Below are 13,102 nucleotides of genomic sequence, written 5' to 3'. Positions count from 1 at the left end.
GACACCTAAAGGCATTTAGTTGCCTGGTTTATATTAGGAAGAAAGGCAGTTTGGGAAATCTTAACCTAAGTAAACTGGAAGCCTACTCCTATTGTTACCTCATCTTCCCTCTCTCCTACCCCTTTGTTTGCTGCCTGGCTTTAAAGGCTTTTTGAACTGCCTCATGCAAATTAAGTAGGCAACTTCTTTTTTAAGAGCCAGAGAACTTCACCTTCTCTGGCACAGCCCAAGTACCCTACTTTGTGCTGTATATCTTCCTCTGTTCCATTCGATTTCTGATTCAAAAATAAACATGATATATTTCATTTTTCTTTCCCTGCTGGGAGCTCTCTCAGGTAAGAACCTCCGAGGCACCTGGGATAAAAGAAGGAAACAAATACAGCCAAAGGGAACATTCAGTTCAATCTTTGATTCTCCAGAGCACTGAAGAACGTGCTTAGATGCTTTGCTGAATCACGGCCTAGATCTTTAATATTTGTCTATTTGCAGGTGTCTGGTCACAATTCCAGTTAATCCAGTCTGGGGCAGAAGTTAGAAAGCCGGGAGACTCTGCAAAACTCTCCTGTAAAGTGTCTGGCTACACGTACACTAGCCACGGTATGCACTGGACACGGAGGTCTCCAGGAGAAGGACTGGAATGGGTGTCTTCAATTACACACGGGGCTGGTGACACCACATACTACACAGACTCGGTTAAAGGGCGATTCACCATCTCCAGAGACAACACCCAGAACCTGCTGTTCTTGCAAATGGCTGGGCTGAAGCCGGAGGACACAGCTGTGTATTACTGTGCCAGATGGGGTGAACACAGTGATGGAAAATGTACCCTTGTTCATTCAAAAACTGCTTAGTGGGAGATTCCAGTTCATCTCCCGGCCACCAGATGGCAGCAGTGGCCCATATTAGGAGAGGCCAGGTAAAGACCTAACCACAGCTCAGAATGACACCTGTCCTATATACAGAGACATCTCTTAACGACAGCACTGGATAAAACAGCATTCGTGGGGCTAATGCGAGAATGCTTTTCTCTCCTGCTGAAAATTTTAACTTTCCTTTTATTGAAATTTTCAGCAGAAAAATTCAACTTTCCGTCAATGAAAAGGTTTATTTATTTTTGAGGAAAGGAGACTCTTTCTGCAAACATCTTTGTTTAGCTAAAAACCCAATTCTCTTAAAGTTTTGATGGAAAGTTTTTGCACTTTTTCCATAGAAAGATTCTGCCTCAGTAAGGTAAGGAGCAGACAGACAGACACGTATACATGTTTATATTATTCTTACTCTACTTCCTACTCCCCCAGACCTACCCCTTTCTTTGTCTCCTTCATCTCTTGCATCTTTCCTTTGACCAAGTCCTGATCCTGCAAGTGGAAGTCAACAGGGCTCCAGAATTTGGAGCATCTTGAAGGACTGAGATAAAGGCCCTGATTCAGCGAAGCACTCTGCTTAGCATTTTCAAAGGAGCCTAAGGGTCCGTCTCCAGGGGGATAAAAGCCCCAGGGCATGACCATGGCTGGTCTGGGTCAGCTGGCCGGGGCCACGGGGCTAAAAATTGTTGTGTAGATGTTCGGGCTGGGACTGGAGCCTGAGCTCTCGCATCGTCCATCCTCGCAGGGTCCCAGAGCTCAGGCGCAGCCCGAGCCTCAAGATCTACACAGCAATTTCTCAGCCCCAGAGCCTGAGTCAGCTGACCCTGACCAGCAGCACATTTGTCCCTGTGTAGACAAACCCGAATAGAGTGAGAACCCCAGATCCTATTGAACATAAGAGTTGCCATTCTGGTTCAGACCACGGCACACCTTGCCCAGTATCCTGTCTGACAGGGCCTACACCAGAGCTTCAGGGGGAGTGTACGTAACATGGCAGTTATGCAGTGCTCCATCCCCGCCTTCCACTCCCAGCTTCAGGTAGTCAGAGGTTTAGGGTAACCCAAGCATGGGGTTGCATCCCTAAGCATCTCGTCTAATAGCCATTGATGGACTTATCCATGAATTTATCCATTTTTAACGGTTATAGTTTTTGCCATTACACCATCCCATGGAAAGGAGTTCCACAGGTTAGCTGTGCATTGCATGAAAAAGTACTTTCTCTTCTTTAGTATTAAACCTGCTGCTTATTAATTTCATTTCAGTGCAATGGGATTTGGCAGTGTACCTCCTTTCTGATCTTTCGAAAATCTCAACCACTGCTAAAATCGGTGCTTAAAAAGGAATGTACGTGTCTGTCTTGTCTCTTTAGGCATTTAGGATTTTCCAAGGGGCCAAAGGGAGTTAGGCACCCAGTCCAATTATGGCATTTGGGCATTTAGCTGCCTTAGGCTTCCTTGCAAACACAAATCTTAAATTTTAAGGGGGAGAATTTCAAAGGCCCAAAGTGCATTGAAAAAAAAATCATTGTGAATTGGCTGCTTAGCTCCCATTCATGCCTTTGACAATGCTCCCTAAGCTCCTCACAGCAGTTTCTTTCGAGGGGTGCACACAGCACTGTACACACTGGGTCTCTGTTTTGGTTTAGGGCCCTGGGCACTATTGTAAAAATAATAAGCTGATGATCTTCCCCCTCAAAAGCTTTTGTTATTGCTCTTATAACATGACTTAGTACTTAGCATTCCATTTTTTTCTGCAGCACATGAGAACAGCAGAGACACCTGGTGGGAATTTAGTTCACATGGAAGTCTAGGCAACAGGGAATTAGACTGGGTCTTTCAAAGGGACTTAGGGGAATTCAACACACAACTTAAACCTAAACCATACAAAGATCTAAGCATATGGGGATTGATTTCTAAAGCACACCAATGCATTGCACATTGATTGGTCTGTAATGTGCACCAGAAGGGTCTACACATGTTCTGTAGTGCACTTTAACGTAGTACTATCCTCCATGAATGTATCTAGTTCTTCTCTGAAGTCTATAACAAGGTTCAAAAAAGAACTAGATAAATTCATGGAGGATATGTCCATCAATGGCTATTAGCCAGGATGGGCAGGGATGGTGTCCCTAGCCTCTGTTTCCCAGAAGCTGGGAATAGGCGACAGGGGATAGATGACTTGGTGATTTCCTGTTCTGTTCTGTTCATTCCCTCTGGGACACCTGGCACTGCCCACTGTTGGAAGACAGGATACTGGGCTAGATGGACCTTTGGTCTGACCTATTGTGACCCTACTTGTGTTCTTACTGTTTCAAACAGAAATCAACCCCCTGCAGAGCACATTAGTCCACTCTGTAGACAAAGCTCCTAGTTAAATTTACTCATACGAATAGTCCCATTTAAATGAATAAGATTACTCATGTGCACAAAGGGCAGCACATTGCTAAATCTCTACAGCACAGAGAGGAAGGATGGTCCAGTGGTTAGAGCTCACCTGGAATTTGGGAGACGTTGCTTCAACTCCCCGCTCTGGTACTGAGTTCCTGTGTGACCTTGAGCAGGTCACTGTATCTCAGTGCCTCAGTTTCCCCACCTGTACGGTAGGAATGACCCCTCCTATTTCAAAGACGCGCTGTGAGGATAAATGCATTACAGATTGTAAGGTGATCAGATTCTACTGTGATGGGGCCATACAAGTAGTGGAGAGAGAAATTTGGGGCGCACCTCACCCCTGGCCCGGAGTGCATGGACCTCTCTGAGTTTATCATGCAAGTTCCCAGCCTTACTCCTTCTGAGTATCTGGTTTTATACATTGGAGGGGGGTGCTGGCTCCATATGCAAATGAGGAGGGAGCCCCTCTTCCTTTTTAAAAGGCAGTGACTGGCCCTCAGTGGATGCTCTTTGCAGCAGTCACTGCTCTGCTACTGCAGGGGTGCTGAGAAGAATAGCCATGAACTGTTGGGTCAGTTTTCTCCTCTTGTTGGCAGCTCTCCCAGGTAGGTGAAGTTCACTGGGACAAGGAGCGGAGGGAAACCAGAACTAGCCACAAGAATTCTCACCCTGCTTCTTTCTCCACAGGGGTAAAGGCTCAAATCCAGCTGGTCCAGTCTGGGGCAGAGGTGAAGAAGCCGGGGGAGTCTGTGAAGGTGTCCTGTAAAGGCTCTGGTTACACATTCACTAGCTATACAATGAGCTGGGTTCAACAGATTCCCGGGAAAGGGCTGTTCGATATCGGCTGGATTAGCACCGATACAGGGGCACCAGACTACAGGGAGAATTTTAAAGGGAAAGTCACCATGACTCTGGACAAATCCCTCAGCACGGCCTTTCTGCTAGTGAGCAGCCTGAGGGCTGAAGACACTGCAGTGTATTATTGTGCCAGAGACACACAGAGAGAGAAACCTCATTCGGGGTCATTCAAAAAAGGGAACTGGATTAAATTGACAGCCAGTGGGATGGCAAGAAGCAGGTGTTTCTTCCTCCACTGCACCACCAGAGCGACATACACGGACCCACTTCCTGTCCGCAGGGGAACAGTTACAAGTCGGATTCTGAAGAGCACAATCCAGACACACAGAACATGATCTGGGTGCTGGGAAATACCAACACAGTCACTATTTGTATCGCCACAGCACCTAGGAGCCCCAGACACGAATGAGGAGCCCTTGTGCTCAGCCCTGCACCAAGCCAGTCCCCGGAGCAGGGCAAACACTGCCGGGGGTGCAAGGGATGATTTTATTTTCTTTTATGTTGCCAGTAATGAATAAAAAACAACCAAAAACAACCCACGGTTTAATAAACTGGTTAACAAAACACGTGACAAATAATGTAGATACTGAATAGAAACACACGTCCAGAGGGTGGCAGCAACATTCCACCAACACTTTAAAACACAGAATTTCTTCGGAGAGGGAACATGAGTGAGGGGAGACCTTTGATTGCACCTAATTTCGTTGGTGAAAAGCTGTCAGGCTACACAGAGCTGAGCTGAAGCAGGGCCCGGTGTAGCTGGGAAGCTTGTCTCTCTCGCCAACAGCAGTTGGTCCAGTAATAGGGATCACCTCACCCATCTTGTGTCTCCAATGTCCTGGGACCCACACGGCTATAACAGTGCTGCACACAATGGACTTTCTCTTTTCACGTTTTATCAGCCTCTGTTCTGCATTGCGGCTCGTATCCTCAGCGCCAGATCCCACTTCCCAGGAGGCTTTTCTCTTCCTGCTTCACCCGGGAGGCAGCGCTACTGCTACGGATCCAGAGGCAAACATTTTCCATGAATTTTCTCCCTTTACCCGGGTCATTCCGAGCCATCGCACAAGAACTGGGGGCAGTCAATGAAATGTAAAAGGTCAGCAGGTATTTACACATGACACCATGTAATTAAACTGTGGAATTTAGTAATAAGACAAATCATCAAGACCAAGAACTTAAGAAGATTCAGAAAAGGACTGGATAGTTATATGGGTATGGAGAATATTCAGCATTATAATAAAATTGAAAGGCTCATTAAACCTCATGCATCAAGGTTTAAGCCCGTCTGTATTGTAGATAAGGGTGAGATGTGGGGGGCAGACTGGCCCACTTCCGCCTACAGAGTTATTAGCTCTTCCTCTGAAGCATATTATGCACCATTGACAGAGGAAAGGAAACAGTCTAAATGGACCTTGGATCTGATCAGTCTGGGACTTATGTCTCCCAACACCCTCTGGTGTCCGAGCACCTCACAATCAAAGCTTATTTCAAGTGTCGAAGCCTCGTGCTCACCTTATGCTCGGGGCGATCATCACCCAATGGGACCTTTTGTGTCCTTTGTGACATCAAAATGCTACATGCAAATCTCCACTCCTCGTTCCCTGTTCATATACGGAGCTCTGCTCCCCTGTTCCTTCAGTGAGGACGTTCGTCTGGTGGCTCTCTTGACTGGACTGTCACCCAGCTATGAAGTTGCTACTCATCTCTCTTCTTGCTTTGGTTTCCCCTACAAGTAAGGCTAGGGGGAATGATGGAATATTGTGTTCATTTAGTTAAAGGACTATACGGTGTTGAATTCATTTCTCTCTTTCTACAGGGGTCTCTTCTCAAGTGACACTCGTTCAATCCAGCCAGGGATTGCTGAAACCGTCAGAGTCTCTCAAACTGACCTGCGCTGTTTCCGGGGTCTCCATCACTGATGGGTGCTGCTGGTGGCACTGGATAAGGCAGCGTCCAGGGAGAGCATGGGAATGGCTGGGGCTTATCAAGAATGACGGAAGTGTCGTATTCTCCCAGTCCTTCCAAAGCCGGCTTACTGTCTCCAGAGACACAGCCAAGAACGCCTACTATCTACAGCTCGGCTCCATGACTAATGAAGACACTGCAACGTATTACTGTATGAGAGACACACTGAATAGAAACCAGTGAGGGCTGGGACAAAAACAGGAACCTCATCTGAGCAACCCACCCCCAGGGCTGCCCAGAGGATTCAGGGGGCCTGGGGCAAAGGAATTTTGGGGGTCCCTTCCATAAAAAAAGTTGCAATACTATATTCTCGTGGGGGCCTCTGTGGGGCCTGGGTCAAATTGCCCCACTTGCCCCCCCGGGCGGCCCTGGGAAAAATAAACATTTAAAAACCTTCCGCATCTCAGCACAAACCCAGTTTTGAGAAAACTTCTTTTCAAGTCACCTCTACAAGGTATCACTGGTTCTCAGCATCAGCTAGTGCTAAAAGGCATTAAAGCTCATTAAAAGGGTTGGACAAATATTTTCCATCAAAACTTTTTTTGGATCGAAAACTAGGGGTTTTTAAAAAGCAGAAAAAATCACGGACAATGTCTGCTTTCCTTCAAAGTTTGTTGTGTTTTTTTTTTAATTGAAAAGCTGAAATTAGTCTGCCAAAACCTGAACATGATTTGGGTTTCAGAAGTGTGTGGCCAGATATTTGCTGCTTGCTGCGTTTGATGGTTTAAAGAAACAATAAAAAAATTCTGCTTAAAAAAAATCCAAAACTTTTGAACCACCTCAGCTTGTGACCAAACGCCTGAGCCCATCCAGTCAGAGAGTTTTCCAGGTTTCTGATACTCTGCTGGCTTCCTTGACTCATATCTGTCTCCATGACTTCGGGTTCATTTAGGTTAGAACATAAGAACATAAGAACGGCCATACTGGGTCAGACCAAAGGTTCATCCAGCCCAGTATCCTGTCTACCAACAATGGCCAATGCCAAGTGCCCCAGAGGGAGTGAACCTAACAGGTAATGATCAAATGATCTCTCTCCTGCCATCCATCACCTCCCTCTGACAAACAGAGGCTAGGGACACCATTCCTTACCCATCCTGGCTAATAGCCATTAATGGACTTAATCTCCATGAATTTATCTGTTTCCTAGAGACTGGCTCCATGGGGTCCCTCACAAACTGGAGACGGTTACTGTGGGTTTGTCTTTAGTATAGCTTACGTACATACTCCACGAACTGAGCATTTGAGCTTGTTCCAGAATCTGGGATGAGCCTATGTTGTGAAAACTGAAATGCTCAAAATAGCACATGCATGTGAATGGACACAGGGTGCTAAAATTAAATTAACCCAGGGGGTCTCAAACTGGGGGTTGGGACCCCTCAGGGGGTCACGAGGTTATTACTGGGGGTCGCGAGCTGTCAGCCTCCACCTCAAACCCTGCTTTGTCTCCAGCATTTATAATAGTGTTAAATATATAAAAAAGTGTTTTTAATTTATAAGGGGGGGTCGCACTCAGAGGTTTGCTATGTGAAAGGGGTCACCAGTACAAAAGTTTGAGACCCACGGAATTAACCCCTCTGGAGCCTCGGGGAATGCAGGGGAGGGGGTGTCTCCCTTGGTAGGGTTGGGAAGGAGGTAGGTGGTGTAGGATATTGCTCTTCTCATGTGATCCCTCCCCCATGGCTCTCTTGGCTCTATCACTGTTAATCTAAAGTGGCTAATTTGAAATGAAGCTACCCTCCCCTGACATGAATCTCCCTATGGCACTGAAATGAAATGTAGACTATAATTTGGCATTTGAGAAGTGAAAGGGATGGTGGTAGCCCTAAGGGGAAAGATAACAGCTTGGCTCTTTGTGTTAAATAGCTGTCTGCAAGCCTCAAACTGCTGAATGAGCTTTAGGGTAGGGAAGGCTGTGCCTCCCCAAACAGCCTGGCCCTGCCCCCTATCCAACCCCCATCCACTTCCTGCCCCCCGACTGCCCCCCTCAGAATCTCCAACCCATCCTGCTCCTTGTCCCCTCACTCACCCCCCCCAACCACCCCCCCACCAAACCTACCTGCTCCCTGTCACCTGACTGCCCTGACCCCTATCCACCCCCCGCCAAGTCCTGACAGACCCCCCAGAACACCCATGATCCAACTGACCATCCCTCCCCCCGCCCAGCAGCACTGTCCAGGGCCGCTCCTGGGTTACCGCCACCTCTCCCCTCTCTCGGAGCCTCAGCGCGCCACATCCAGGAGCTGCCCTGGCCCCTGGACAGCGCTGCAGGGCGTGGTTCAGCGGGACGAGAGGTCGCAGCCCCGCCCCCTTACCACGCGGCTCTGACTCAGTGGGAGGAGCACAGGCCCGCAGCTGAGGCGCCGGGGGATGGGGGAAGGCGGAGTCGGGTCGGGGGCCCCTGGGCCTGGGGCAAATTGCCCCATTTGCCCCCCCCCCGGGTGGCCCTGTCTATCAGTGACACGACAGGTGGAAATTCACCAGTCTGAGCTCAGCCTCAAGGGCTGAATCCACTTTTTCTAGCTGGATAGTTACACAAACCCCATCAAACCAGCACTGCAGCACCTCAAACACTAATTTATCCTCCTACCATGAAACCCTGCGATGGAGAGAAGTATCGTTCTCTCCTTTTTACAGGTGGCAAACGGCAGCACTAGGGCCCAGATTTTACCCGGTATGTCGGTATTGGAAGATGGGATTCAGACTCCTAAATCAATTAGGCATTTCAAGGCTGAGCACAGCTACGCCTGAAGACCTTCAGAAATCTGGGCCTAACGGTATTTCGGTGCCTGAAGAATCAGATCAGCCCTTCTTGGGATTTTCAGAGTCAGCTGGGTGCCTGACTCCCATAGAGCTGTAGAATGTAGGTACTTAGCAGGATGTTTAAGAGCACCTAGGCACCTATCCACTTCTTTTTTGCCTCAATATTTTTAATAGCCAGGCCCCAGTATATAAAGGCTGGGATTGGCAGCTGACCTAAGATTTAGGTGTCCAAATTGCACTAAAACAACAACAACAAATGTAATCAGTGTTCCTAACCCCTTTAGGTCGCTTGTCAGAGACTTAAGAGCACAGTCTGAGCTCCTGTGTAACAGGCCAGAGGATTTTACCAGTTTGAGACTCCCAGCCCGTCTCATCCTATCTTCCCAAGTGATTTCCCATTGCAACGGATATCTTTGCCAGGAACTTTCACCCAAATCACTACACTGATGTTAAACCTTTGAGGTTGACGTGCCAGTCTCTGTGTGGATTCCTTTAGTCCAGGTGTTCTATTTCAAGCTTTAGTTGGTAAAGGTGTGAATTAAACAAATACACTTGCAGGAAAACAAATATACGTGTAGACCAACCCTGAGTCTAGTGCTTTTACCACAAGCCCATACAGTTGCCCTTTATACACCACAAACAAGCCATGAGGCAAATTCAGGGCGGACACTAAACTGGGAGGAGTGGTAGATACGCTGGAGGATAGGGATAGGATACAGAGGGACGTAGACAAATTAGAGGTTTGGGCCAAAATAAACCTGATGAGATTCAACAAGGACAAGTGCAGAGTCCTGCACTTAGGACGGAAGAATCCCATGCACTGTTACAGACTAGGGACCGAATGGCTGGGTAGCAGTTCTGCAGAAAAGGACCTAGGGGGATGTGGGGCAAAATCAGTACTTGGTCCTGTTAGTGAAGGCAGGGGGCTGGACTTGATGACCTTTCAAGGTCCCTTCCAGTTCTAGGAGATAGGATATCTCTGTTTATAAGGGGAAAACAAAATAATAAACTGTTTAATGGATCAAGTACCCTGTGCTAATTGCCAGGATGTTTGGGAGAAGGAGAGTTAAGCCTATTGTTTTCTCAGGCCAAAAGGCTGCTGGAAATGTATAAGAACCCTGGGACACGATCCTGCTTCATCTCAGATCTGCTTTGTGTTTCAAGAGGGGGAAATAAGCCACAAGGATTGAGATCCCCAGTCATTGATTGGAGCCACCCTGAATATGGACATTGGACTATAACCTATGGACTATTTCTAAAAGGACTTTTGGCAACTACAAGTTCACCTCTGCTATGTACCTGAACCTCAAGAATTGAATTCAAGTCTGTATGTATATTGATCTTTTAACCAACACACTCTCTCTTTTCTTTTTTAATAAATTTTAGCTTAGTTAATAAGAATTGGCTGTAGCGTGTATTTTGGGTAAGATCTAAGTTATAATTGGACCTGGGTATGTGGCTGATGCTTTGGGATTGGAAGAACCTTTTCTTTTATATGATGAAGTAAGATTTTCAGTAATCATCATCATATCTGACAGGTGTGTCTGGACAGAGGCCTGAGGCTGGGCACTTTAAGGGAACTGCGTTGTTTGGACTTCTAAGTAACCAGTGAGGTACTACAGAAGCTGTTTTGTGCTGGCTTGGTAAATCTAAGTATTGGAATAACCACCAGTGTTTGGGGTTTGTCTGCCCCGTTTTGTTTGCAGTTCAGCCTGATTGAGTGACCTCAGCTGGCTCCCATGGGCAGCATCGTCACAGGGGCCTGTAATCTGAGCCCTGCCACTCAGGGCTAAAGCCGAACCCTGAGCCCCGCCTCCCAAGGTAGTGGGAATTGGGCTACTGCTTCAGCCCTGGGATTTGGCCCTGGGCACCAGGAAGTCTAACACCAGCGCTGGCAACCCACTTTGGGGTCCCAAAACACAGTGTGAGAATCACTGATTTAGATGCACAATTTGGGATTCCATATCACTTTGGTGGCTTTTAAATTCTTAGCCTAAGTGCCCAACTACAAGGCATGTTGTCAGTGGTAACACTTGGCATTGCTTTGTTTTTCTGTGAATTGATAGGACGCACACAGACATTTCTACATACTTAATACATCGAACAGGCCTCTCTACTTTGGAGGGCCAGGTCAGGACATTACAAGCATCTAGTCTCACCTCCGGTTTGTGGATAACACATACCTATAACATAACAACACCTGCTCACTGACTGCTCATATCAAACCTTCTCATTGACTTCACACCCAACCTTCTTAGTGTAGCAAGCTTCCAGATAACAGCAGCGAAAGGTGCTTTGGAGAGAGATTTCTTGAGAATAGGCAGACGGATGGACTTTTTGTAGTTCAGTAAAAATCCCTGTAAATAGTTCTAACACCAAATCAGCCTTCAGCTAAAAATCCCCCGTATCCCCTCCCATGGCTTAGAGGAGACAAAAATGACCAAGTTACATTAACCTAAAGGAAGAAAAAGGGGAAATATTTTCTGTTTATCAGACCCACATGGTGGCAGCAAAGTGTCATGTTTGATTATGAAACATTGCTATCCAAAGACTGAACCCGGGAACAAGCACAGGGAATGATTGTCCTCAGCACCGAAGGCTGGAATTTTCAAAGTCAGGGTTTGCCTTTCCAAATCCCTTTCCAATCAGCAGGAACTGAGTACCCAGTGCTCCTCGGAGGTTTGGGAAATCACATATACATTCACTGATTCTATGTTATATCAGTTTCATATACACTGGATGTTACGTTCTGATAACCCAGATTTAGGCATCTTACTATTCGAGTTTACCAGTTATCATTAAGCTCACACTGAAGTGCACATGGCTTTTAGCTCATGCAGTAGAGACTCATGCATTTAGATCCAGCAGTCCCAGGTGCAATCCTGCCTGCCGAGAACCGGGATCTGTTGCGGTTACACATGCAATAAAGGAGGTATACACATTCCACTGGGTAAGCAAGAAATGAAGCCCCCTCGTGTCCAGGTGCTTTAGTGTTTTCCTGGATTGGAGCCCAAACCTCATTCATATGCTCTGTTATCATCCGTGACAGTGTCCCTCTAAACTCTGAGGTCATTTATTAATAAAGGCAGGCGAAGCTGAGGTTTAGTCAAATGATTTAGCAACACCCACATGCAAATGAAGTAGGAAATCTGAGTGATAAAGGAGAGCAGGCGACCCTCACCGAAGAGCTGCCAGCAGAGGAAGGGTTACTGCTTTGCAGCCCACCAAGTTGTTGTGGAGAATGAAAATGGTCTGTCTGGGGTTCTTGTTCTTTTTGGCAGCTTTCTCAGGTAAGTGGATGAACCTACAGGTGTCTGGTTAGGACAGCTGGGCTAGGACAGGAAAGTCGGTTTTAAGACAAAGACGTAGCAATGGGATTCAGGGATTCTGAATTCGAAATCCTAGCTCTGAACAGAACACAGTGTGGAATTTTAAAGCCACCTAGTGGATTTGGATACCCAATTTTCATTAATCTTTAATGGGAAGTAGGTGTCAAAATCCCTTAAACATGGGGATAACTGTACTTCCCTACTTCACAGGAGGGTGGTGTGAATAAATTAATTAGAAGATCAGGTACTGTTGTGAGGAGGGCAACAGAAGGACTTGGATAAACCTGGGAAGAGGAGAAAAATAATGGAATTAACTGGGTTTTTATGGTTGTTTATTGACAGGTGTCAGCTCCCAGATCCAGCTGACCCAGTCTGGGGCAGAAATCAAGAAGCCTGGAGAGTCTGTGAGGGTGACGTGTAAAACCTCCGGCTACATCTTTACCAGCTATAGCATGCACTGGGCACGGCAGGCTCCAGGGAAAGCACTGGAGTGGATAGGATATATCATCCCCAGTAGCGGTGGCACTGGCTATGCCCAGGCCTTCCAGGGACGATTCACCATCACCAGGGACACCTCCATAAGCACGGCCTATCTACAGCTGGGCAGCCTGAGAACCGATGACACAGCCACGTATTACTGTGCTAGGGACACACAGTGACACAAACCACATCTACAGCAATTCCAAAACCCTCAGTGAGAACCCTGGTCTCCGGCGAACACTGGAACCTTTAGTCACCCCAGAGAGCATTTGCCCATGTGAACAGACAGGGGGCAATTCCTCCCCAAACTTCTTAGGCTCCTAACTCACTTAAACTTCATTAGGGCATGAGCTTTCGTGAGCAAAAACCTCACTTCTTCGGATGCATCCAAAGAAGTGAGGTTTTTGCTCACGAAAGCTCATGCCCAAATAATTCTGTTAGTCTTTAAGGT

The 13,102-nt window shown here is 47.0% G+C and overlaps 1 gene segment (V, D, J or C); it reads left to right on the top strand.

Annotated features, from left to right (window-relative positions):
- The first annotated feature begins 12,089 nt into the window (after positions 1 to 12,089).
- Positions 12,090 to 12,830, top strand: LOC112124432. The segment is given in 2 exon segments: positions 12,090 to 12,132; positions 12,514 to 12,830. Coding segments are annotated over 2 exon segments (360 nt in total).
- Positions 12,831 to 13,102: the final 272 nt, after the last annotated feature.

This window comes from Terrapene carolina, unplaced genomic scaffold (genome assembly GCF_002925995.2).
Source record: "Terrapene carolina triunguis isolate 2854851 unplaced genomic scaffold, T_m_triunguis-2.0 Scaffold24658, whole genome shotgun sequence".
NCBI classification, from domain to species: domain Eukaryota; kingdom Metazoa; phylum Chordata; order Testudines; family Emydidae; genus Terrapene; species Terrapene triunguis.
Note: the sequence above shows the minus strand (reverse complement) of the source record. Positions and strands in the feature narration are given on the sequence as shown.